The sequence below is a fragment of the Prosopis cineraria genome, unplaced genomic scaffold (genome assembly GCF_029017545.1).
Source record: "Prosopis cineraria cultivar Desert tree isolate PC_DT_omini unplaced genomic scaffold, ASM2901754v1 PC11, whole genome shotgun sequence".
NCBI lineage: Eukaryota > Viridiplantae > Streptophyta > Magnoliopsida > Fabales > Fabaceae > Prosopis > Prosopis cineraria.
In genome coordinates, this window is record NW_026555342.1 from 5548376 (window position 1) to 5574592 (window position 26217).

Here is a 26217-nt window from a genome sequence, read left to right on the forward strand (position 1 = left end):
TGCTTCGACCCTATAATTTAAAAGTAAAATTGTTATTTTATCTTTTTTTTTGTCATTATACTTTTTTTTAAATAATTGATATTCAAAAATTATTAAATTAAGTTACTTCAGGTTAAGGCAAAAATACTTATAATAGAGATAGCAAAGTTCTTTCAATAAATATTTACAATAACCATATTCTTCTTTGCAAAACAACAAATATCATATGTGCAAGAGACATTGAATTTTAAAAGATAATAATAGATTCTTAAGCTCTTTTAATACAATTTTATCCAAATATAAATATGTAGAAAAAATTAATAAATGAGTGTTTAATTATATTAAAACAAAGTACAAATTGTAGTGACTTCAAAAATTGCAAATGATTCTAAAAACTATCTAAAAGTGCAAAATAAATTTGGAAAGGTACACTAAAATTACTATTAAATGTTCTTGATTGATTGTTGATATTCTCCTCCCTACGACCTTAAGTTCCTTTTACAAATATTTACCTAGCATAGTCTGTGAGATTTGTGGCACGTCATATCATATTATCATATTCATTAACAATCCAATTATCTCAAGTCTTGAGGGTTACATTAAGCTTATGAGCGGCATGCCTTTTTTTCTAGAAACGAATCGAGTTATGCTTCGTAGGCCTATCATGTCTTTTATTGTAGTTTTTTTCATTGGGCTGACATTTCAACTTTAAGTCCAAGCACATATACTTAATTATTAACTAAGTTATCTACTCATATGTAAAAATGCACTTGTTAACAGTTTATTCACAAAATTACAATCAATTTTCCTTTAAATTTTTTTTGGCAATATATTAAATTAACTTGTTAGTAGTTACTAGTTATGCGCTTTTTACAAACAAATAAATTAGTTAAACATGTTATTCAAAATCAAATTTTAATTTATATTCTGTAAAAGCGATTTTCAGTTGAAAATATATATATATATATATATATATATGTAGACATTCTTGCAGATCAACTGGGGGAGGGGGGAGCCGTATAAAACGACTAATGAGACAGATCCTTATCTACAAACTTAATTAACACAGGAGCCGCTCGTTAAACCAAACATAAATAATATTAAATAATTAATTGTGGTGATCAGTGGATCATATGAAAGTTCTTCTTGACAGAATGAGCAACCAATGATAATTTATTACCATTTTAAAATTCAAAATATAAAATTTAAATGGTAGGGGAAATATTTTTGTCATGAGATTAATGAAGTCGTTTTTATTTTTCGACTCTCGTGGGGGATCAAGTTGTTGGTGAGATCAAGTCCTTGTGAGTTGTGAGCCGTTCCTCAAGGTTCACTCTATTTGGAAGACAAAGACACGTGTCATATTGATTAAACATCACTCAACACTTGCATAAATAAATTGGGGAGAATTTCAGCAAAGCACCTTGTGGGGATTTAGTTTTGAATTAGGATTAATAGAATCTGAAAATATGCTACAGGATCAAGGGAATGAATTATATATATATATATATATATACACCCGCTTCTTGGTAATTTTGATCCATCAAAAGTGCAATCTCTGTTGTATGTGAAAAATACTTTCCCTTTTCTTTATATATCATTGGGAGAATGACTGGTAGTGTCTCCACATGGGTGTAAAAAAAAAAAAAAAAACAGAGGCCCAAGAACAACTAAAATTTATTTATACACAATTGAAACGGTGAATTTGGACTTGTACACGTTTCGAAAAAAATATAATAACCTTTTTTTCTACATTGATCTATTATTAATCTTCAATAATATGTACTTTAAAGACGAGTGCTGAAAAATAAAAGGTCTTTTAACTAAAGAATATTATCTCTTTAGGATCATGGTCCTTGCGGGTTTTATTATGCATTTGAAATTCATCATATTCAAATATTTAAGTTTTTTTTTATGTTAATGGTCCATTTTTAAATTTCTCACCAATAATTCACACACAACTCACACTATGAATACTTCGTTTTACATTTATACCACTCACATATCATTTCTCGCTCTTGTGGGTTGGTGAACACGCTTGTGGCACTAGCTATTGTGACGAACCTAATTGATATCAATTATTATAGTTTTGATTTTTAAAAGGCTGACAATTTCTCCACTAGCTATCTTGTTTAAGATTTGAATTCTTTTTTTTTAAACACAAAAAAAAAAGAAGATCAGTTGAAGAACAGGTGAATTAATTATTGAAGAGATGAATATATCTTTGGTGGGTTTGGTTTGGCGAGGCACACATACATAGCATGTGGTGAAAAAAATAATGATTTGCTGAAATAATCCCAACAGTATCAGCATGTGTGTTACGATTGATATAATTGATACTTAAATTATTAATATTAAATTAGATTATATTAATTGGGGATGATCATGGTTTCTGACTGAGAGACTCAACCCCAGCATGCCTCCCTTTATGGGATATCACACAGCATGTGTCCTAACAAAGTTGTTTAACCCCTTTAATCTCTTTTCTAATCTTTATTTCATTTATTTATAGTTTTTATGGGCCTGAATTTCATTTCTTCATGTGACTACCACATGATTTATGTACCTTACCTATGGTATAGGAGGAATCTTCATCAGCTGAATAGGCACATTATTTATGATAAGAATCTTTTTTTTTAAAAAAAAATCATTTCAATATCCTTTGAATGGTTTATTCCGATCCTCTCCTACATACGAGGACACACTAATAAAATGAAAATATTCATCCTTTCAAAAAATAATCTATGTTTTTAAATTATCCGGTTCTTTTCTTTCAAATAAAAAATAAAAACAAGGGAAAGCTACAGTCATTGGGTCCCCTTTTTTTATTTGATTTCTTTTTGAATGACTATGTTACCCTTTTTTAAAAAAAATCGATCACCGCCCATTGCTAGCGCATCGACTACTGGAGAATTATTAAAAAAAATAGATAACCTAGAAATTAATAATTAATTCACATTTAAAAAGAGTAACTTTAATTATATAAAAGGATAATAAAATTTTAAACAGTGACAACTACTATAAATATAGAGTATCAATAAAAAAAGAGTACAAGTTATGGTTATTTGTCAATGTGTGATAGGGGATAAAATTGACTAACTATATGTCACATTCCTGTGGTTTACAAAGAAACAGAAGTTTTATAGTATTAAAATTTCTTGAAAACATAATATAACAAAGAAATCGTTTGTTGTTGACAACTAATAAATTTGTTTTATAATGTCACTTCGTCTCGTTTTTTTTATTAGCCAATAATATGTACCTATTGAAAGTCAGAAGTTGGTACGCAAAAAGAAAAGGGTGGCGTTGTGATTGGTAAATTGAAAAATAAATAAAATAATGAGAGAAAATGATTGACTTTGTGATGCCTATCAAATACTTGAAAGTAAAAAAATTAAAGAAAATATTCTGGTTTGACTAAGCTATCAACCTTACAAACCACAAAAATTCTCCAAATCACATCAATGGAATGGAATTTTTTAATTAAGCCAAGAGAAATGAAGTCATCGGTTGAAGACTAAATGTTTCTACCCCTATTTACAGACAAAACAAACACCTACACACAAACACTATTTTGTGTGTAAAAAAAAAAGTTGACCTGAGAGTTGACAGAAGCAAATAAGTTATTTTGCTTTTGGTTTTGCCAAAAATGGCATGGAAATATGTTAGGATGATCAATAGGAATCAGGTGGATAGCAACACAAGCATGACAAATGCAAGTTCGCCAAAAGAATTTAAAAGAAAATGAAAAATATAACACTAGGTCTTTCTATTTTAATTATATTTTGTTTTTAGTTTTTATAGTTTTATTTGTTGTTCTCAACCTCTTTAATTTGATTCCTCTACTTATAATTTAAAAAATGTGCATAAAAAACATGAGCTGGTACCCATAAAGTTAATTTGACTGATGTATGCTTAATGTTGTTAATCCTTGTTAAGATGTACTTATCTTACTTTGGTCTCTCGTATTTTGTTTAATCAAAATATATAAAGAAGCTTGTTTTGCCCCTTTACCTTTTATTTATAGTCACGCCTAGTCTATTTATTTTCATGTTAGCAAAGAGGTTAGTAGGGTTATAGAAAAATTAACTCCATTGGTACTAGCCCATGGCCATTACGTGCAATTTTTTTGTTAAATTATAGGGGTTAATATTGTACATGGAACAAACTAAAAGGATTGAAAATAATGAAAGTACAAGGTTTAAAAGAAAAAAAAAAACCAAAGTACATGGATCGATTATCATATTTTGTAAAATTAACTTCACCATTACCAACCTATGACCATTATTTTCTGCATTTTGTAAAATTATAAAGATTAATATTACGGACGAAACAAATTAAAAAGATTAGAAATCATAAAATAAAACTATAAAAATTAAAAATAAAAAACAACTAAAGTATATGAAAAAAAAAGTAACTTTGCCATTGCCAACTCGTCGCCTGTTAAAGTAACATTAATTGTTTTTAAATTAATGTTGCAACAGCATAAATTAAAGGGACTAGAAATAATGAAATAAAAACTACAAGACTAAAAACAAATCACAACCGAAGTATAGGGACCTATTATTGTATTTTTTCACAAGAAAAGTTAAAAACAAACAATTTATAATAAAGAGTCAGAGACTGATAAAAGTGTTAAATGTATAATTTTATTTTAAAGATTGTGAAAATAAATAACTATTAGTGATTAAAAAAAAGCCGTATATTATTTATGGATCTTAGATTCATTATATTCGCATGACTGTAATAGCCAAAACAACGTTCTAAAACGCTAACAAAAATTGGTTCAATCAATAAGAACACAACTCAAACCTGACAAGGATGTGAGTTCAAACCTGCTTTTGAGGTGAAAACATCACCAGTTGATAATCTATAAACATTTTTTGAGTCTTATAGCTTATTCAGGCTTCAGTGAATCTTAAACTTTTATGAATAAAAAAAATTACTTTTACATAAAAATCGTCTTGTAATATTTAAAACAAAACCAAATTAAAAACATTAAGAGTGTGTGGAGTTGTATTCCATATTTTCCTTATAATTGAAATTAAAAACATGAACGTGCACCGGAAAAAAAAAAGATTCCATTTATTTATTGACTTCTTTTAATTTATGATTTTGCTTTTTCCAGAATAGAATTTGAGGGGAATTGATGGGCCGAACTAATGGGTGCCCAGTTCAGATTATGGGGCCATAATCCTTATTGGGCCAACCTTATATGAAAAACTGGAACAAATTTCTTGCGCTTAAAAAAAAAATTAATTGAAGTATGTAATCATAATATAATGTTCACATTTAAAAAAATTATAATATAAAGTTCTTTATGATTAATGTCAATGAATGAATTAAAATAACAGACTATTTAACAAAAAATTAAAATATTATGACGAATAAGTCATACATAAATTCTTTATGATTATGAAAATTGAAGTTATCATTATCAAGCTGTTATTAATCATTGATAAATTTGTTATAGTTTCATAAAAATGTGATTTATCCGAAATCACTGTGTGAATACATTTTTTACCCTTTTATTTGATTTTAGAATCAATAATTTTTATACTGAATTTGAATGTTGCTTGAGATGCGAATCTTTCCCTTCAGGTGAGGGGTTTGAAATTCTGATAAGCAAGCTGTTTTAAAATGTCAATGGCTAAACTAAAAGTGCGAAGATCGATGAAGAATTTGAATAATAAACTAATTTTTGCTGTCAAGACGTTTATTTTATTTTATTTTAGATTGAAAATCCACATGTTCAGGTCATTGAAAATGGTGAGGTCCTAACCAACTTACAATTGTAAATAAGAGAAAATTAATTGCCTAGTCTATATAATTTTAAATAATTTATAATCCAATTCTTATATTTTAATTTGACATAATTCAGTCTCAATAAATTGATTCAATTATAATATAATCTTTAAATTTTGACTTAACAACTCACTCATTATAATTTTAGCTATCAAAACATTAGCCCTTAACTTTCAAAAAATAACTTTAATTTTTATAATTTTATTTTTTTAAAAAAATATAGACCAACATTTTAAATGGTTTTTGGCTAAAAATACATTTTAAATAATTAAAAATTTAGGAAGTAAGTTACAACTTACAACTTAATCAAAAGGATAGAGATTGAGTTATATTAAATTATAATTTAAAGATTAAATTATAAACAAATCAAAGCTACACATAAATTAAATAATTAATTTTTTTTTATAAAAAATACCACCACCTCCACCAACAGTGGTTAAAACATGGTTTAAATTTGGGGTTGGAACGAGATGAAAAGAACCGCCGCAAACGAACCAACTTGAAAACCGTGGATGAGAAACGTAAAGAAAGAAGCTAAGCATATCAAATGCAAACCAATGAACACCTTCTAAAACTGCTATTAATATGTCTATCTGCATAGTCTTTCTCAAACCCAATAAAAAAATGAGGAAAAACTCTCAAACTTCAAAAGGCCAAAGGAAAAAAAAGAAGAAGAAGAAGAAGAAGTATCCACATAAATATCTCTACTTGAAAGGAGTTGTTAAAAATTAGAAGCTATGCAACCTCACTCATCAAGCATCTTTTAATTCCAAAATCTAAACCGCACAGGCCTCTGTTCTAGCATGGTTTCGACCTCTTCTATGGGAAGCCCTTTAGTTTCTGGAACAAAGATGAGGACGAAGAAGATTCCAATGAAAGCAACAAAACCAAAAATCATGAAGGTCCATGCTGTTCCAATGCTCTTGGTCAGAACCAGGAAGGTTTGAGACACAATGAGATTAGAAACCCAAACTGATGTGGCTCCCATGCCTCCACACACTCCTCTGTACCTAAGAGGATATATCTCAGAGTTGACAACCCAGGGAACAGTCCCCATTCCAGGTGAAAAGGAGATGATGTAGAGTGAAAGCCCTAAGATTGCAAGCCAACCTAAATTAGAAGGGCATCCCTCTGTATACCAAGAACTCTTCTCTGCTCGGCATTGCTTCTTTGAGTTGTCATTGGACAACAAACACGCCCCAGGTGAAAACTGCACAACAACAATTCGCAACTTTTCATATCAAAAGTAGATGAAAGTATGGTATATATTGAAAACCAAGCTAATCAATAAACAGGTTAAGGCGCGTTGGTTCAATAATTTACCAATTCCACAGGAAATGGATGATATATATATATATATATATATATTTACCTTATCAAATGGATCAGCACAGAATCCACAGGCTGGAGAAGCTTTGAGGCACTTGTTACAATCCCAGGGAGTATTAGTCTTCATTGCAATGTCAAAACCAGGACAAGTTCCGTTGAAGTGAGAAGTTGCAATTGGACTGATCCCTGGGGAATGAGTTTGCGTGACATAGAATGGGGCAAAGATAATACAAAGAGAAAGTACACAACCAACCAAACTGATCAACGCAAGCTTCTTTCTCCCAATCTTCTCAATGAAGAGGATGCTGAGAATAGAACCAAATGCATTAAGCCCAGATGTGATGAGTGATAGAAGAAGTGCAGTTTGATTTGAAGTAATTCCAGCCAGTTGAATTATGGTGGGACTATAGTACATGACTGTGTTGATGCCCACAAATTGTTGGAAGATTTGAAGGCCCATTCCAGCATACAGGGCTCTTCTCACGGCCGTGTTCTTGAGCATCTTCCATATGCTGATTTTATCAGAAGATTCGGATTCCTTTGTTTCCTTCTCAACTGATTCCTCTAAAGCTTGAATTTCACCTTCAATTTCACTGGGTTCGTATATTTTCCTCAAGATCACTTTTGCTCCTTCCTGCCTCCCCTATCAAAAAAAGAAAGACAAGGGTTCTTGTATAGGTTATGACATGGACTGACAGATGAAAAAAGCGATCATCATGTTCGTAGAAATTGATGATGATGAAGACACCTTTCTAAAAAGCCAACGAGGTGATTCTGGAAGAAAATGCATCAAAATTAACTGAATGGAAGCAGGCACTGCTGCCACTCCTAACATCCACCTCCATGTTCCAGGTGCCTGAAATACAGAAAGAAGATTAAACCCCAAAGTTCCATAAAAGTTATATTATCCTTAACAAAGAGAAAAGGAGGAGGAGGAGATTACGAGGGCGAAGCCGAGGTTGATGAGGTAGGAGAGGAACTGGGCTCCAGTGATGAGGAAACTGTTGAGACTGACAAGGGCTCCTCTGACTTTGGCGGGAGAAACTTCAGAAATATAGAGAGGGGCAGCAGCGGAAGTCATTCCAATGCCAAGACCAGCGACGACTCTGCCAGCAAGGAGGGCTATGGGGTTCCAAGCAGCACCCATAATGACTGAGCCAGCAACCAACAGTAAATCTGCAATGAATATTGACAGTTTCCTTCCAAACACATCACTCATCCATCCTCCTCCTACAGACCCAATCGTGGCTCCTATCAGTGCAAAACTCACCACTGCTCCCTGTTTCCATCAAAACTCGTCACTTCGAAAATTCAAACCACTTGTATTTTTCAACCCTTTTTTTTTTCCTTGCTTCTTTAAGTTTTTTTTTTTTTACAATAAAATTCCAAAACTTGGAATGTATGGCCGTTACAAGTATTTATTTACAATTAAAATTCTTAAATTATGATTATTTTTTAAAAAAATGTATAATTGATTTTTCAAAAAAAATTTGCCAGTGATTTAACTATTATAAATTAATTATTTTGAGACTTTGATAACATTCTCCCTTTTTATATAAATTATAAAAATCATTAATAGTTAATTAAGATGAAATGTGATTCTATATAAATAATAAGCAAAAAAATAAAGCACCATACTAATAAAAATTAAACTACCAAATTGATAATCGAGATCAATTTATAAAAATAATAATAATAATAATAATAATAATAATATACAATGGGTTACCTGCAACCACGCGGAGTTGGCCACCGCTTGAAAATCATCTCTGATGTATAACAGAGCACCGGATATGACTCCTGCCAGTGCCATACAATGGGGAAGTTTTTAATTCAACACTCATTTTAGATTTGTGCTATTAATTTAATAATAATATTAAAAAGAAAAAAAAAACTACATTACGTTCCAAGTACATCAGTGATTAATAATGTTAATGAAAGGAAAAAGAGGTAATTTTAGAAATACCAGTATCATAGCCAAAGAGAAATCCTCCGAGTCCAGCAGAAAAAGCCAGTCTCAGAACAAACGGATTTTTTCTTGCGAGAGACAGTAATGCTCTAAAGGCAGACGCATCAGCTTGTGCTACTCCTCCCTCCATCATCAACAACTTACTTTCTCTCTTATTTTCTTTCCGTCTGGAAGATGTAGGCACTCGCAGGAGAAATATATAGATTGTCGGTAGAGGAAACATGGTTGGATTTGAATCGATTTAAATCCAATTAGATACTCAAAAATTAAAAATAAAAAATATAAGATAACTAATTAACTAGATATCGTTTTTTTCGGCTAATGAAACTCGATAACCATTAAACTGTATACTGTCTCATGTAATATTTTAATTAAAAATTTTATTCAAAACTGGAAAAATATATATTTAATTTTGATATATATATAAAGTTATGCTAATTTTGCAGGCAAAAGAATAAGTTGATTCAAAAATATTATTAAATAATAAAATTTAAATGTTCCGTTAAAGAGATTAAATCAACTATTTTATTGAAAATTTTTATTTGATCCTAATTAAATCAATATTATGTGTTTCATTATCATCCTATATTATATTATATTATGTTAATTTATACAATTTTAAAATATATAGATAAAAATAAATATTAATATAATGAGATATCATATATTTTAAATTTGGCTTCATATTTCTACTGATGATTAAAATTTAATATTTTTAACAATTGTTTTTTATCAAGTTATTCTTTTAACTGCTAAATTAATTAGCGTAGATGACTAGATGGATTAAACTTTTGTATATGACGTTTACATTTTTTTAATGAAATTTTAAGTCAAAATATTATTTGTCACAACATAATATAATGTGATTTAGCATAAAGATAATTTATATTCATTACTAATATTAATTATCTAATATCTAGTTGAATTTAATTCAATTCTTGAAAATATAACGTCAACATTTTTGCAATATCTTTAATAAAAAATTAATTTATTCTTAAGATAATCTGATTGATTATATTGATGTTTAGAATGTAATTTGATGGGATTATGTGGATTATAATTAGTATGGGTAAAAAAGATATCAATATCACGGATAATTTCTATAGACATGTTAATATCTCAACAAATATTGTTATTTATAAGATCACCAGCATTTTTTCATGATTAACAATCATGAAAAGAGATATCAATGGGAGAATCTTTAAAAATTTTCAATCAACTTAGAATAAATGAATTTATTTTTTAAAAACTAAAACTATTAATAACAAAAGTTAGTTGAAATTTTTTCAATCAATTTAGAATAAACGGATTGATTTTTTTAACATAAATGTATTGATAACAAAGGTTAGTTAAAATGTAACAACAAAATTGGTTCAGATTAGTATTTGATCTATAACTTATAAGGTTATAGGATGAAATTTTACTAATATGAGAACCTTGTTGATAGATAATCTATAAATATAATTGTAAGTGCTCTTTGAATATCCTGATTCCTAATAAGTTATTGAAATCCAACTTACATAAACTTTTAGTTTATAAAAAAAATAGTTAAAAGGTAAAATATTGATTTGAAAAAAAACGCATGTATTTTAATTTAATTGAAAAAAAGTAAATAAAGTATCAAGTACTAAGTTTTTTCATATCAATATATCTATAAAAAAGATAGGAAGACGCATTGGCATTCTTTTTTTTTTTCTCCATAAATCACGAAGAACAACTCATTTTAAATCGGGAGAATGATTATAAAGTCTCAAAAAGGAAATTAATGATTGCTAAATTACCGACAATTTTTAAAAAAAAATGAGCCAAAGATATTGATCTATACGGTTGTAAATAGAAATCCTAATTACAAACAAAGAGTTGCCCTTAAAATTTAAATGTATTATTTGTAATCAAAACTTGTGAATTTAAAGTTATTAAAATTAATATTTATAACTTATTTTTTTATAAAATTTTATCAGAACCTCACTATTATTAATTTCATATTTTTTTGATGAGTTAATTTCATCTTTTAGGACTAATAACTATTATTTTCCAGTGAATTAATTAGTGTGAATTTACAAGTATATATAAGAACAAAGGCGGCATATAAGGCGGCCCGAGCCCGGAGGAAGCGGAAGTGTAGTGAAATGACCAGAGTGCTAGCTGGGGATCCAAACACGATCGCATAACTGGTCATAGACTTGGGATTTGATGAGTTCGATTATACGCTCTTTTTTACTTGAAATTTCCAAGCTTTGGGGCAAGAAATATTCTAGCTACTTGGAGTTGTGAAATCGCAAGTTTTTACGTTTAGAAGTTAGAACGCGTCAAGGCGATTTTGATAGCAATGGTGGCAACTATATATTCATGTTGAATGTTGAGCTTGTCTTGCAACATTTTTGTTTTTTTACAACCACCAAATAATAAATGCTCACTAAAGATGTAGAGTGTGTTTCTGTTTATAATAAGGCAGCTTCTTCTCATTCAACTAAAAATTATAACAGCTTGAAAAAAGAAGAAAGCTGTAGTAATAAAATATCAAGTACATGAGCTTCTCTTGAAGTAGTATGGTATGTCTGTTACCTCTCTACCCAGTTAATCTGACTCCTATCAGATAATGACATAAAACATCGCCTCAGGGTGGTTATTTATGTGCCACAGACGTATAGGTCTCTGTAGTTAATTAAAATACCACATTGATCCTGGTAAATTAAATCTTTCATGATTGGATCTTTCCAATCATCTTCTTTGGCTTCTTCTCGAGCGGCTCCCAAAACTTGAAATTAACAGACCGATCTTCCAGCATCTTCTCCACCTCCTCAATGGGAAGGCCTTTAGTTTCTGGAACAAAGACAAGGACAAAGAATACAGCTATAGCAGCAATGACACCAAACACCAAGAAAGTCCACGAAGTTCCTATGGACTTTGTCATGGTCAAGAAGGTTTGAGATACGATGAGGTTGGAGATCCAGAGTGCTGTAGAAGCTATGCCACCGCAGATTCCTCTGTATCGTAGAGGGTATAATTCAGAGTTCATGACCCAAGGTACCGTTCCCATTCCGGGGGAGAAGGAGATGATGTAGAGAGCAAGTCCCAATATTGCTACCCAACCAACTTTGCTGGGACAACCCTCTGTGTACCATTCCCTTTTTTCAGCTTTGCATTCTTTCTCTGTCATTTCACCTATCGCCAAACATGCCCCGGGTAAAAGCTGCACAACAGCATTTCACAATTTTAGCTTGTCAGCATCAACATAACAAGTCTACTCAAGTGTCCTAATTTTAAAGAATTTGGGCATGCTTGTAGGCGTTCATATAGGAATAGCTTACCATTGAGATGTAAAAATCTTCTATAGTTTTTGTTCATGATTTCCCCCCCCCCTTAAGTTTGTAAAAGTATGATACCAGGATTGAACATTTACTGTCAAATACTAATTTGAGGAACGGGTTGAATCAAGAAAGGGCAAAGCCCAATGGACTTCGGAGGATCGCATCATGGAAGATAATAATTTTTCATATTTTATCTATTTTTTTCAGTCACTTTCAAGGATCCATTAGTAAACTCAGCAAGTCAGAGTCAGACTGAGGATATTATTAGGCTTGGTTTAAGCACACCGCATTGTCAAGTCAAGTGGATTAAAATGAGTAATGAGATGTTACCTTATCAGATTTGGCAGCACAGAATCCGCAGACTGGATTAGCTTTGAGGCAATTCATGCAATGCCAAGAGCTAGTATCCGCTGCTGAGGCATAACTAGAGCAGGTGTTATTGAAGTGATTGGTTGCAACAGGGCTAACCATAGGAGAGTGGGTGCTAGCAACTTGAAATATAGCCGTTAGAAGAGCGAGTGAGCAAGCAACACCAACCAAACTGATAAGAGCAAGCTTCTTTCTCCCAGTTCTATCAATGAAGTATATGCTTAGAATAGAACCGAATGCATTGAGCCCAGATGTGATGAGTGATAGAAGAAGTGCTGTTTGATTTGAAGCAAAACCAGCTAATTGGACTATTGTGGGGCTATAGTACATCACTGTGTTGATGCCCACGAATTGCTGGAAGATTTGAAGGCCAACCCCTGCGTATAACCCTCTCCTTACCGATTTAGTTTTTAACATTTCACTTATCTTGATATCTTTTGCTTCGTCCTGTAGCTTTATTTCTAGTTGAACTTGATCATGTAAGGTTTGGATTTCATCTTCGGCATCTTCAGCGTAAATCTTCCTCAGAATTGCTTTTGCTTTTTCTTCCTTTCCCTGTTTTATACACACATTTTTAACATACCTAGAGCTAGACACTATTATTTTCACAAGATAGCGAAGAAAGCGCACCTGTCTGTAAAGCCAACGAGGTGATTCGGGGAGCCAAAACATCAAAACGATTTGTATCAAAGCAGGTAAGGCTGCCACTCCTAACATCCACCTCCAAGTTCCTGATGTCTGAAATAAATGATTTATAGTAATTAAATATTATTAAATTAAAAACATTTTAAAAAGGACTTGGGAAAGGTAAAAAAAAAAAAAACAAATTAAACTCTTGAAATTTTGAAATATACTCTTTCCATATCAAATTATAAAATATTTTTAAATAAAATTACATATATAAATAAAGTTCATTAAATATACTTTACAATCTCGCTTTTTCAAGACAAAATTGTAGGCTTTTAAAAATATTTTTCATTTAATACCTTATTTGTGAATGAATATTAAAAAAAGAGAATATATAAAAAAAATAATATTAACAAAGTATTATTAATAAAACTTTATTTTTGTCAAAATATTTTATATTTTGAAATATTAAATCTCACTCAAAATTATTTTATAATTTGAGATGGAGGTAGTAAATGTCAAGAATGAAATGCCTGAAAAGTTGAAAGAGAATAAGTAGACATTACATTTTAATTAAAAATTTCAAAATGCAAATTTATTATCATTTTACCTTATTATATGTTATGTATTAAGCTAAATTTTATTTGATGTAAAACTCTCATATGAATTTAAGTCTACTCATAATTAAACACCTCAACAATACTGTTAAAGAAGTATGTTACTGTCAGGTTAAGCTGTAAATTCTAATTAAAATAGTAGATAAACGTTGTCAAAATTTTAGTTGTAAATAAAAAGAAATACCATGTTTAGAATTTCTGACTGAATTGAGTCATAATTTTCTATAATCATTTGTAAATTGCCGATCACACGTTATTAATGAAAAAGAGAATTAGTCAAATAATAAAATGAATAGTCGATCTTCAAACCCTATGAACTATTTGAAAACCATTCATAAGATCAAATAATCAGATAACCCATTTAATCAATCAATTGTTGTTATCCCATTTACAATTGAGTTGCAACGTAACAACTCTTCAAATCTTCAATCTACAATTAAAACGTGGTCCTTTGTTGTATTTTTTTTTTTCTCCCAATTTTCGGGGCTTTCAGCGTGTTCTTGTTCTTTCTGATATCATTATTCAATGCCATTTTCCCGACTTTTTCAATCCTATCCCACCTTAGCATATTATCACATGGCGTATGACAGGAGGTATTGTCTCACCTTAGTGAAGGCCAAGTTGATGAGGTAGGAGAGGAATTGACCTCCAGTTATGAGGAAGCTATTGAGAGCAACAAGGGCTCCTCTAATTTTAGTCGGAGAAGTTTCTGAAATGTAAAGAGGAGAGGCCATGGAAGCCGCTCCAACGCCAAGACCAACAAAGAGACGACCCACAATTAGAACAATGGGGTTGGGAGCAGCGGCCATGACAACAGAGCCTGTAAAGAAGAGGAAATCTGCAATGAAGATTGTTGCTTTCCTTCCAAACCGATCATTGAGCCAGCCTCCAACTGCAGCACCTATGATTGCTCCAACAAGCGCCATACTCACTATCATTTCCTGTATTATAACCACCATTTCATCATGAATTGACTATCTTTATTTATTTATACGTGACGATATATATAAAGTAACACAACAAAGGGTGAATATATATATATGAAGTCCACATCTTGGACATCCCTTTCTTTTTTTATCTCTATAAATATATATATATTTATATATATTTGGAATAAGATGGCAAGCCAAAGCTTGAAAGTTACAAAAGATCAGAAAATAAACTAGAAGAGCTAGGCCTAGAGACCGAGGCGATCACAAATTGTTGCATTTTCTCTATAAATACAACACACACACACACACGCTCGCTTTTGCGATGATAAAAAGGTCTACAATTTTTAATGGCCCAAAACGAAAGAAGGCGGATCATTTGAAGGAAAATACGGTAAAGTTGTCGAATGTTCTTTGGTCGAAAGCAATAAGCGCACTGGCATGTAAAAAGTTCTTGTCATGGCATATAGCCCGTTGCGGTCAATGAAATGAATACTTAAAACTTCTTCGGCCATGTTTCTGACTGAAAAACAGTTTTTTCCCCCTATGAGAAAACAGTTATTTTTTTTTTAAAAAAAACAAAGACTCTTCTTTTCATTTTGTTTTTTACTCTTAACCCTGCTTTTCTGGGGAAAAAAACTAATATGGATCGTTCCAAATTTTGACCCAAAAAAAAATTACATTTTTCCACTAGAAACTAATAATTAGAAGAATATCATTGTCTAAAGGAAAAATTATGTTTTCCAGACAACAAGAAAAAAACAAATAATAAAATAAATAGATAAATTTTCCTTCAAACTATTAATTATCATGTTACTCTGGAACATTTTTACATACACTCATCTCGTTTTTTATTCTCATTTTAATAACCACTTCAACATTTGTTTTTCTACATTAAAAAATTTCGATTTTATTTTATATAACTCATATTACTTGTATTTATGGGAAATTGATGGGAAAATAAAAATAAATCATTTTCCACTGGAACAATTTGAAATGTTCTATAGCATAAAATGCACTTGATTTTTTAGAGCTAACAATTCAAAGTCACGTAACTTTTTCCCACTGTTACTGTATAATCCGTCCTTTTTTTAATTTACCTCACTGCATAATCCATCTCGAACTTCATGTAAATAGTAAAAGAAATATTAATAAAAAATAGTAAAAATTACATTTTTATAAATTATTAATTTTCATTCTAATAAAAAAATTATAAATTAAAAGAAGGATCCGGTTTTTCTTCTTCCTCTTTGTCTTCTATAGTTAAGGGGAGGACCGGGAGTGATGAAACCAAAATTGAGAGCATCTTTAGCTGTTTTTCAAAAGCTAACTGAAACGTATGTAATGTCCAAGACGCATGAAATGCACAAGAAAGATAAAGTAGGATTTTAATTGAATGAAAAAAGTGAAGAGGGGGAAAAAAGCATCACCTGCATCCATGTCTTTTGAGCCACCTCAACGAACTCGTCTCTTATGTACAGAAGAGCCCCAGATATCACTCCTGCGCATAATACCAAAAGCTCGTGTTACTCCGAGAATAGAAAACACGAATTTCTTCCACTCTCCAATGCATTTCATAATCAAATAAACACACCAAGGCACTCTTAGAAATTGAGAACAAGCAAAATTCAACACATAAAAGTCTTCCAGAACACTAGCCATAAAATTCTTCGTGAATGCTTATGAACTAAAACAGAGGAGAAGTAGACGGATGTGAATCAGAGATTGAGAAACAAGAGCAGAACGAGAGACTGTTTTCAGTTTTAAGAAAGCTGAAGATAAACCGAGAGACGTGCTCTCAGGATCTGATACAGTCGAGATTTTTTTTAATCCGTTAAACTTAAATTACACATGAAATAAATCTGATATCCTCTCAACAATGAATCCAGATCGCAGAGAAACAGAAAGCGACAACAGGGCAATCAGGCCTTTTGTTTTGTGGAAACATAAATTGGGGCATTGAAGATACCGATGCTAGAATTGTAGAATCGAACTAACTCGATTGGAAAGAAAGAGGAGAGTACGTACCAGTGTCGTAGCCAAAGAGGAGGCCACCGATTCCAGCAGAGAAAGCGAGTTGAAGAATGTAAGGATTCTTGTGAGATAGAGACAAGCATTCTCGAAAAGCAGAGGCATCAACGTCTGGAACGCCTCCTTCCATGGACGGAATAACCAAGGGGAGAGAGAGAGAGAATGGCGATGTATATGCTGTGTGTGCAAAGAATATAGAAGGAATGGAATTGAGAGTGAGTAGTGAGGAAGAGATCAATGGAAGCGGAGAGAGAGAGAGGGAGGGAGGGAGGGAGATGAGAAGAATGTGAAGAGTAGGGAAGAAAGAGGAGGAGGAGGAGATATAAAGCGTGGCGTGTTCGTAGAGAACATGAAGGATGAGAGCGAGAGGGGGAATCGGACCAGAAAACAAGGAGTGAGGTGGTTTGCGTTCATCGACGCACACAACACGCGCGCACAGTACATACACGGTTTCGCCGTGACCGTTATGGACTCTCCCATTTTTCACTATTAACCACACTCTTCCCCATTTACTAATTTTTTCACTTTCTCAACCATTATCCGTTCCTTCTTGCATTGCTCCTCATCCTTCTCAATTATTAATTAACACTCATTTCTATAATTTTGAATACAAATAAACAACAAAATCATGAGACATCAAGAGAAGTTATGTATTAAAAAAGATGAAGTCTACAAGGGTAATTAACATTTGTGAGGGTACGTCAGCTTCTGTTTTGGACCTAACAATAATAATGTAGTAATTATTAAAAAATAATATTAAGAAATAAGTTTAAGAAGAGTTCACTTTCACATTGTTTTATTTGTTTTTTTTTTTCATATAAAGGTCATGAAAACACATGGAAAAAAAAACAAACAAACAAACGAGTCAAGTCATGTACCATAGTTTAACAAATTTTTACATCTTAAATGTGGATCATAAAATATAATGGCCTCCATAGTGTGTGTCATAAGGAACCTAATGTTGAGTGAATCAACAAATCTATTTGCTTTTTTAAAGTTGTGATTGAAAGTAATAATTTAATCTTCTATGACTAAATTTCTAATTCTCTTGGCAAGAATGAAGATTGAATGATTGTAAGAAAACTCAATTTAAATGCGTGCGAGTAAATATTAACTTAAAAAAAAAGTATTCTCACAAAGGGTTAACCTTTTAAGAATCTCCAAAGTCTCTGTGAGAGTATTTAGATGGGTAGTCTAAATATTTAGAAAAATCAGTCATCCAATTTCCCTTTTATCTTGGACGAGACCTTTATAAGCCGCTGTTCTATACACGAAATAATGAACAGTTGAAGTCATGCATGCATATGAGGATTGATTTGTATGAAAAATAGAAGAAGAAAAAGACAAAAGATGCTCATTATCAATTAAATTTTTTATATGAAGGAAAACACGAGCAAGTTTTGAAAGTAAAAACTGGCAGTGCTCGTTAAAAAAAAAAAAGGAGGGAAATGATTGAATTGAATAATATATTTAAAAGGAAGAGGTGCCTCCCCAAGCCACAGCACCTCCCATTTCCAACCATACACAAAATCCCTTCATGTTTTCATTCTCCTACTTACACTCGTCTTAATTATCTCTTTCCCACCAATTTTCTATAATTAAACAATTTTTATTACGTTATATAATTTATAACTTTATTAATGTATTTCATGTCTAATATCATAAGATTCTATTTGCCTACTATATTACTAACTGACATTGGTTTTGATAAAAGGGACTATGGCCACTTTAGCTGATAATATTCGAATCGAACTCATTATATATTTATAAAATCTAAACATAATCAATTAGTAAATTGGAGGACTTGTAAGAGAAATATGCAGATCTTGGTGTTGGCAATTTCTTTATATATACTCACCCACAATGTTAAAATACCTAACTAATTTAATCGGTTACCTTTATTAATATCATTTTTTTAAAAAAAGCATATTGAATAACAATATTGTTGGCAGATTACCTCTTTGCTAAATTTATCCCAAAAAAAAACTACAAGAAATGCAGAATTACAGCTTTCAGTGCATCTCATTAGAAAAGATTTAAAAAAAAAAATCTGCTAGAAATAAAATTGACCATCTAATTTCAATTGAAATGGGAGTTAGTTGCCGCATATTCTTCTACCATGTTAATAGGTCAATTGAAATAGCTAAAATGGCCTTATATATATAAAAAAAAAACACACACACACACAAGGAGTATCAGAATATATATATATATATATATATATAAGGATTCATGTATAATTTATCTTAAAATATTTAAAGCAATAATCAACGAAAATGTCGTGTTTGTTGATACCACATTGCTGATTGCTTGACAAAACTCGAGCTGTATGGTGAAGAATGGACTCAAAAGCTTAGCATTTATGAGAAGTGAAGCACGTGATTATTTTGCGTATCTAATCTTACTTTCCTATTAATGATGGCAAGATAATTCAATCAAATTTTAATTGAGCAGAGAAGGCAAGTTTTTTTTGCCTGAAGCCACTCCTTTATAAAGCAATGGCAGCATTTTGCTTTTTTCGGCCTTCCTCGTCTTATTCATTACTTTAAAAGATTCCAAGCCATTTAGAATTACACTAATATTTTCATTATTTTTTAAAAAAACTTAATTATATCAAAAACATCTAAAGCTTATCTATTCCATTTTCTAAAATTAAATCCTTTGAAATGTAAAACATCTTCTGCCTGACAAAGAATATGGCATGATATGGCAATACGTACGAGATTATTTTTCTCCGCACACACATATTATTCTATTTTTAAATTTCCAGCAACGCAAAGTTGCTCATCTGCGATAGCCCAAAGGGTGTTATTTTTTTGGTTTCCATGGGCCTAAGGCCCATTTTTACAACATATTTCTATGGGCTGAGAATTGGCCCATATAACACTGATGTTTTTTTATACGGGCCAGATTTCAAGTTAACACAATGTGAAGTAAACCTCAAGTCCTTAACGAAAAAATTATAATAACAACTTTCTCTAAAAAAGCGTAAGATATTTGTTTAAGATTATATGTTAAAAAGTATAAGCCATGTTTAGTTTTTAAAGTATAATTAATAAGATATTTTTAAAAATACTCTTAATAAATTAGTTATTTAACTTTTTGAGTTAAACATCCTATTAAATAAGAATAAACATAAAAATATAATATCAGTTTAAAGATAATAAAATAACTTATTGAGAGTGTAATTAAATTAAAAATATTTTATATTTTTTTATCAGAATGAGTATCATTTTTATCTATGAAATATTGATATCAGAAGAGAGACTTTTGAAAATTCAATTGAAACAAATAAATGAGTTGAAGAATCAATTATATCTTGTATGAAAAATGAAAAGCATGACCTGAATGGTTTTTCTCAACTTTATAGTTAGTAATTATTAATTATTTGATAGATTGATAAAGCTTGTTAATATTATATTTAAAAAAAATCCATTAAAGATCAAGGAACATGCTGAAATGAAATGATTTATTGCGACAATCCCAACTACTCCCAAGGTCCTGTTATGAGTTTTAAGATTATCGGTGGCGTGGTGCTTTTGTAATGTTAATGAAAGAAATGTTAAGGCTTTTGTTACTATAAGAAAATCGAAGAAATTATGTATTGGGATAGACAAATCCTTATTGTTACTTTATATTTGACCATTTTGAATTTCCACTTATTTTCAATCATCGATTCTTTTTTTGAATTTTTACTAGAAACAACTAAATCCAAATACTTTTCTTTCTTAACTCAAACAATATAATTTTTATAGTTTTTGACTCACTTTCTATAATTTTTTAATTCAATAAATTATTAAGATTGAATTATATTGAGTGAAAATTTAAAAACTATATCAATAATTAAAAACATAATGACTTAAAGTTATATTATCCCTATTAAATATCATAGCTTTGTGTGATGTCTTTTTGGGCTTGAGTGCTTCTTACTCATATTGTGAAATAAAATGTGAGAAACCTTTTAATGGAATTAAATAAAAGGGAAATAAATTCTGTTCAGCTTATTTGGCAATTGATAGAAATTTGGTATACATTTTTTTAAATTTATAAAACTTTACCCCTAACCCATCCCTTTCCCATATAAAAGGGAGACACACGACCCACACATGCACACAAATATGTCAACATTAAATTTAAATTCAAGACCTTTTTTAAGAGAGAAAAGTGACGTTGTTATTAGGATAATTAATTATTGATAAAAATTTGATACACATAGTATTAGCATATTGTTGAATAATTTGCTTGCCATTTCCTTCTATGCCCTTCTTTTCTTTCTTTGTTTTTTTTTTTTTCCCGTAAGATGTTCAACAATATCCAGCCGGCCGATCAACCGGGTAACACAATCTTATTCCTCAAGTTACAAATGATTGCAGTTTCAAGAGAAAATCAATGCACTAGCTTGAACTACAATGCCTAATCCATTTTCTACATTAATAATTCTTCCCCATTGAAACCATTATCCAGTACACATGGTTTCATATATTATATATATTTCAATACTGAGACACAAATCAAGGGGGACACACGTAAAGTCAACATGGCCATATATGATTGGGGCTTCACTGTTTTACAATTTCAGGCTGAGAACTTCTTCTCTGCCAAAACTTGAAATTAAGAGATCTTCTCTCAAGCATAGCCTCCACCTCCTCCATTGGAAGCCCTTTGGTTTCCGGGACAAAAATGATGACGAAGATGATGGCAGCAATGGTGATGAAAATGAAGATCATGAAGGTCCAAGAGGTGCCAATGGCGTCTGTCAGAGACAAGAAGGACTGAGCAACAATGAGGTTAGAGACCCAGTTGGAAGTGGAAGCCATCCCTCCACAGATCCCTCTGTACCTAAGAGGATATATCTCAGAGTTGACCACCCAAGGGACAGTGCCCATCCCAGGGGAGAAGAAGATGATGTAAAGGGCAAGCCCAACCAGGGCAAGCCACCCATATTTGCTAGGACACCCCCTTGTGTACCATGACCTGGCTTCTTTTCCACACAAGTCCTTTGTGGCGTCATTGGAGATCAAACATGCCCCAGGCAATAGCTGCACAATAAATCATCTCATGTAGGATATTTGATACAACACTTAACGTGAGGCTTCTCACATCAACTCAAAGTCCATTTACGCTTAAATATTTTAACAGCAATTAACGGTTGAAAAGAGAAGAATGTACCTTGTTAGTTGGTGAAGCACAGAAGCCACACTCAGGAGAAGACTTGAGGCACGTCATGCAATCCCAAGAGGAAGGGTTGAAAGCAGAGGAATAATCAGGGCATGTATAGTTGTTGAAGTGAGAGGTCTCAATGGAACTAACCATTGGTGAGTGGGTGGTGGTCTCATGAAACGCAACAGTTAGAACCACTAGAGATAACACAACCCCGGACAAGCTCGCCAACAGAAGTTTCTTCCTCCCAGTCTTATCAATGAAGTATATGCTCAGAATAGACCCAAATGCATTCAATCCAGCCGTGACCAGTGATAAAAGAAGTGCTGTTTGGTTCGAAGCATAACCAGCAAGTTGAACTATAGTGGGGCTGTAGTACATCACTGTGTTGATACCCACAAATTGCTGGAAAATTTGAAGCCCCATTCCTGCATATAACCCTCTTCTCACAGTCTTGGTCTTCACCAGTTTCAATATGCTTATTTTTTCTGATGATGCAGCTTCTTTAACTTCTAGCTCAACTGATTCCTTCAAGGCATTGATCTCGTATTCAACTTCGCTGGGCGAGTATATCTTCCTCAAAATCGCTTTTCCTTCTTCTTCCCTCCCCTGTTGTTATTTCATGAAAGCCAAGCAAATATTAGTTTTTTTTTTTTCCCCAATGGGGTTGCCTCAAACAGTGAACTGAAGTGTTTTCAGAATGTGATGAAGATGGTCAAGGCACCACCTTTCGAAACAGCCAACGAGGTGATTCAGGGAGCATGAGCATGAGTACAATCTGTATCAGAGCAGGTGCTGCTGCTACTCCTAACATCCATCTCCACGTTCCTGGAGCCTACAACAAATTATTTCTATTATTGTATCATTCTTATCTCGAATCTTTTAAGAGATTGAGTTTATGAGTCTTTAAGTTGAGTCGGGTACCTTGGTGAAGGCCAAGTTGATGAGATAGGAGAGGAACTGGCCACCGGTGATGAGGAAGCCATTGAGACTAACAAGAGCACCTCGAACTCTGGTAGGAGAAGCTTCGGAGATGTAGAGAGGTGCAGCCATGGAGGCCATGCCGACGCCGAGGCCGACGAAAACTCGGCCGACGAGAAGAATGGCAGGGCCGGTAGCGGCAGCCATGATGACAGAGCCAGCAAAGAAGAGGAGATCTGCAAGTAGGATGGCCTTCCTCCTTCCAAATCTGTCATTGATCCATCCTCCCACTGCTGCTCCCACTATCGCTCCTGCAAGTGCCATACTCACTATGGCTTCCTGTTTCATCATCACATCACAACCTTGGCTCCCATTTCAATGATTTTGTCAAGCAATTTTTGGTAAACAGAAAATTATTTTCTAAAACGTAATTAAAAAAAAAGTATTTGTATTTAGAAAGAAAATAAAATATGTGCATTTTTCATTTCCTCTTTCAAAAACATTTTTCTATCTGCCAAACATGGCATAAAAGTAATGAATAAACCATAACGAATCTCTGGGAAAATCATTATATCCATTTTATATGCTACTCACAATTTCTTCTTGCGGTATTGTTTTTATTGGGGAATTTCAGGACCAGGTAAGATATGTATCCATGAATGGAAGAATGAATGTCAGGGAAAATGATTTTATAAATTATTTGCATGGCAACGATACTGAAACATCAACGGGGGGAAGAATAATTTTTTATATTATTAAATAATGGAATTAGATTCTATATTTCACGCCCTTTTTGTTGTAGTTATTGGATTGGACGCTTCATGTTGATCTGTTTTTCTCTTTCGGATACAAATCTAAAAATGTGCCTTTTTTAAATCAAGACAAAATATATATTTTTCACTCATGAGCTATTTGTTACTAACTTCTATTACTAGTATCTTAACATCGATTTATTTACAGATAATACAAAATCACGAAAAACTCAAGTTAGCAGATATTCTTAATATCGTACAAAAAGCCTAATAAAGTATGGCGCGACTTATATATTAAAATTTATGCAACCTGCAACGATAATTGAAAATATAACAATATAACAATGATTTGCAAGCATTATCTTCTTCCCAAGCAGGCCGCGGACAAAGTTAGCCGATATTCCTCACACTCAAACCAAAACTCTGAATAAAATATGAAACAAATAAATTTTATTTATTTATTCTACTGTTCATATTAATAATGATAAGATTAGTCTAATCTTCAGTATCCAAAGGATGAGAGAACGCCAATTTGGAATTATTTGTATAGTAAGTAACTAAGTCAATGTTTTAATGAGATATGAAACGGTGATACACTGAATGCTTGTCTAATTAATTGACTGCATATGAGTTGGTCAGAAGTTAACATGCAGATAAATTAAGTTTTAACATTGAAATTGAACTTAATTAATTTATCAATCCAGGTGTTATTTTGTTTGTGTCCAATTTGAACTTGTGAACAAACCATCACATGGTCTTGTTTTTATGCTCAGCGTTCAGGCCGGTGGGTGGGAATTGCTGGCGCAGGGCATAGCATGAGACATTATTGTCCATTAAAAATAGGTGAAATTCACAATGGCAAAATCCGTACTTAAAAATTATAAGATACTTTTTTTTTTGTATAGAATTCGATATCCCAGCTCGGTAACTCATGAGACCAAACTAATTAGAATTAAGCTGAGAAGGCTCATTTTTAAAAGTAGGCTCTACCACACCCTCTTAGAGAAATTTATCACACTACTGCATTCCCATACTCAAACTCGAGACTAAGTTAAACTAAAACAACCCCAGTACCATTTAACCTAAACGTTCGTTGATAAGTTATAAGATACTTTTTAATAAAGCTAAATATACTAATACAATTTATTAAGTACATTTTATAGTATTATTTTTTTAAAACATAAATATAAATTTTTAAAAATATTTTTATTTAATATAATCTCATATTAAATAGAGAGAATATAACATGAAAGAAAGGGTAATGTTAAAATAAATATAATTAATAAAATATTATTTTTTTTCAAAGTATATATTTTGAGAGTGTTGTCTTATACTTTGCCTGTGTGATTTACAATTTATTATTGAAAATGGAGATAAGCATTAATTACCTGTAGCCATGTCTCTCTATCCACAGCTTTGAAATCATCTCTTATATACAGAAGAGCCCCTGATATCACTCCTGCACTCACCCAACACCAAAACAGCAATTTTAATCCAAAATCATAGTTAACTAAAAAAGAAAAAATCGTGGAAAAAATTATATATTCCGTGTGATCGACATGCGTGAGACACAAATATTGTCCGTTTTTTTCTTTTTTTTTTCTTTTTTCTGAAGTGTAGACTGTAGAAACAGAGAAAATGAGAGGCTGGATGAACATGAAAAACAGAGTACAAGACAGCTAGAAAGAACACCAGCCTATATGCCATGAAATACGAAGTGTTCGTATGAAATCTTAAAAAAAATATTTACTTAATATGTATACATGAAACCAGACTTGATTGTTTCAGTGAATGGGTTTGAAAGAAGAAAGAAAAACAGAGGAAGGTGAAGGAATATCAGACCAGTGTCATAGCCAAAGAGGAGGCCGCCGATTCCAGCAGAGAACGCGAGTTGAAGAACATAAGGGTTCTTCCATGAGAGAGACAGACATTCTCTGAAGGCAGATACATCGGCTTCTGGGACTCCGCCTTCCATGTTGAACCAAAGCTGAGCGGTCGGCGGTAGGTTCTTGTTTCTTCTAGCTATCCAAACAGATAAGAGCACAGAACAAGCAGAAGAGACCACAGCGAGAGAGAGAGAGAGAGAGAGACTGAAGGGGGGTGAGATAAGAAGGCTCTGATAGGTGATTTATTTATAGGCCCCAGAAACGCCCGCCTGGGTAAAAACAAATTCGAATAAAACAAATTATAATTTTTATATTCATCTAATTAAACTTACAAGCAAGTTAGTGTTGCCTGTTTTCTTATTAATTATTTATTTGGCAGGTAGAGGATAATTTTTCAATTAATTATAAGTCATACTATTATTTTATTGCAAGTTTTTATTCTAATTAAATATTAAAAAATTATTAAAGTATATATATTTAGTAGAAGCAAAATTGAAAATGTGTTAAATTTTTATATAAACTTAATGATTTT

General features: G+C 32.0%; 3 protein-coding genes across 3 annotated transcripts; all 3 read right to left on the minus strand.

Moving 5' to 3' along the window:
- Positions 1–6442: 6442 nt before the first annotated feature.
- Positions 6443–9233, minus strand: LOC129284872 (probable inositol transporter 2). Its single transcript, XM_054920366.1, has 6 exons — positions 9080–9233; positions 8843–8913; positions 8057–8392; positions 7862–7969; positions 7157–7756; positions 6443–6994 (listed from the first exon to the last, which is right to left on the minus strand). Exons 1-6 carry the CDS (start codon positions 9213–9215, stop codon positions 6548–6550), a joined length of 1698 nt encoding a protein of 565 aa, XP_054776341.1. The 5' UTR covers positions 9216–9233; the 3' UTR covers positions 6443–6547.
- Positions 9234–11484: 2251 nt separating this feature from the next.
- On the minus strand, positions 11485–17290 carry LOC129287000 (probable inositol transporter 2). The gene is made up of 6 exons (XM_054923121.1): positions 16964–17290; positions 16366–16436; positions 14612–14947; positions 13393–13500; positions 12724–13317; positions 11485–12275 (listed from the first exon to the last, which is right to left on the minus strand). Exons 1-6 carry the CDS (start codon positions 17094–17096, stop codon positions 11784–11786), a joined length of 1734 nt encoding a protein of 577 aa, XP_054779096.1. The 5' UTR covers positions 17097–17290; the 3' UTR covers positions 11485–11783.
- Positions 17291–21279: 3989 nt separating this feature from the next.
- LOC129286661 (probable inositol transporter 2) lies at positions 21280–25902 on the minus strand. The gene is made up of 6 exons (XM_054922637.1): positions 25642–25902; positions 25188–25258; positions 23051–23386; positions 22854–22961; positions 22136–22735; positions 21280–22005 (listed from the first exon to the last, which is right to left on the minus strand). The coding sequence occupies exons 1-6, from the start codon at positions 25772–25774 to the stop codon at positions 21526–21528; spliced, it is 1728 nt and encodes a 575-aa protein (XP_054778612.1). The 5' UTR covers positions 25775–25902; the 3' UTR covers positions 21280–21525.
- Between the last annotated feature and the right edge of the window lie 315 nt (positions 25903–26217).

What these genes read in the sequence shown, in the direction of transcription:
- LOC129284872 (XM_054920366.1), bottom strand. Translation starts at nt 9,215, where the DNA reads ATGATGGAGGGAGGAGTAGCACAAGCTGATGCGTCTGCCTTTAGAGCA. An exon ending in CCAACTCCGCGTGGTTGCAG is followed by an intron (nt 8,393 to 8,842) that starts GTAACCCATTGT and finishes TGATGGAAACAG; the next exon opens with GGAGCAGTGGTGAGTTTTGC. An exon ending in GTGCTGATCCATTTGATAAG is followed by an intron (nt 6,995 to 7,156) that starts GTAAATATATAT and finishes GTTGTTGTGCAG; the next exon opens with TTTTCACCTGGGGCGTGTTT.
- LOC129287000 (XM_054923121.1), bottom strand. Translation starts at nt 17,096, where the DNA reads ATGGAAGGAGGCGTTCCAGACGTTGATGCCTCTGCTTTTCGAGAATGC. An exon ending in CTCGTTGGCTTTACAGACAG is followed by an intron (nt 13,318 to 13,392) that starts GTGCGCTTTCTT and finishes TGTATAAAACAG; the next exon opens with GGAAAGGAAGAAAAAGCAAA. An exon ending in GTGCTGCCAAATCTGATAAG is followed by an intron (nt 12,276 to 12,723) that starts GTAACATCTCAT and finishes GCTGTTGTGCAG; the next exon opens with CTTTTACCCGGGGCATGTTT.
- LOC129286661 (XM_054922637.1), bottom strand. Translation starts at nt 25,774, where the DNA reads ATGGAAGGCGGAGTCCCAGAAGCCGATGTATCTGCCTTCAGAGAATGT. An exon ending in TCAACTTGGCCTTCACCAAG is followed by an intron (nt 22,962 to 23,050) that starts GTACCCGACTCA and finishes AATTTGTTGTAG; the next exon opens with GCTCCAGGAACGTGGAGATG. An exon ending in CTCGTTGGCTGTTTCGAAAG is followed by an intron (nt 22,736 to 22,853) that starts GTGGTGCCTTGA and finishes AAATAACAACAG; the next exon opens with GGGAGGGAAGAAGAAGGAAA.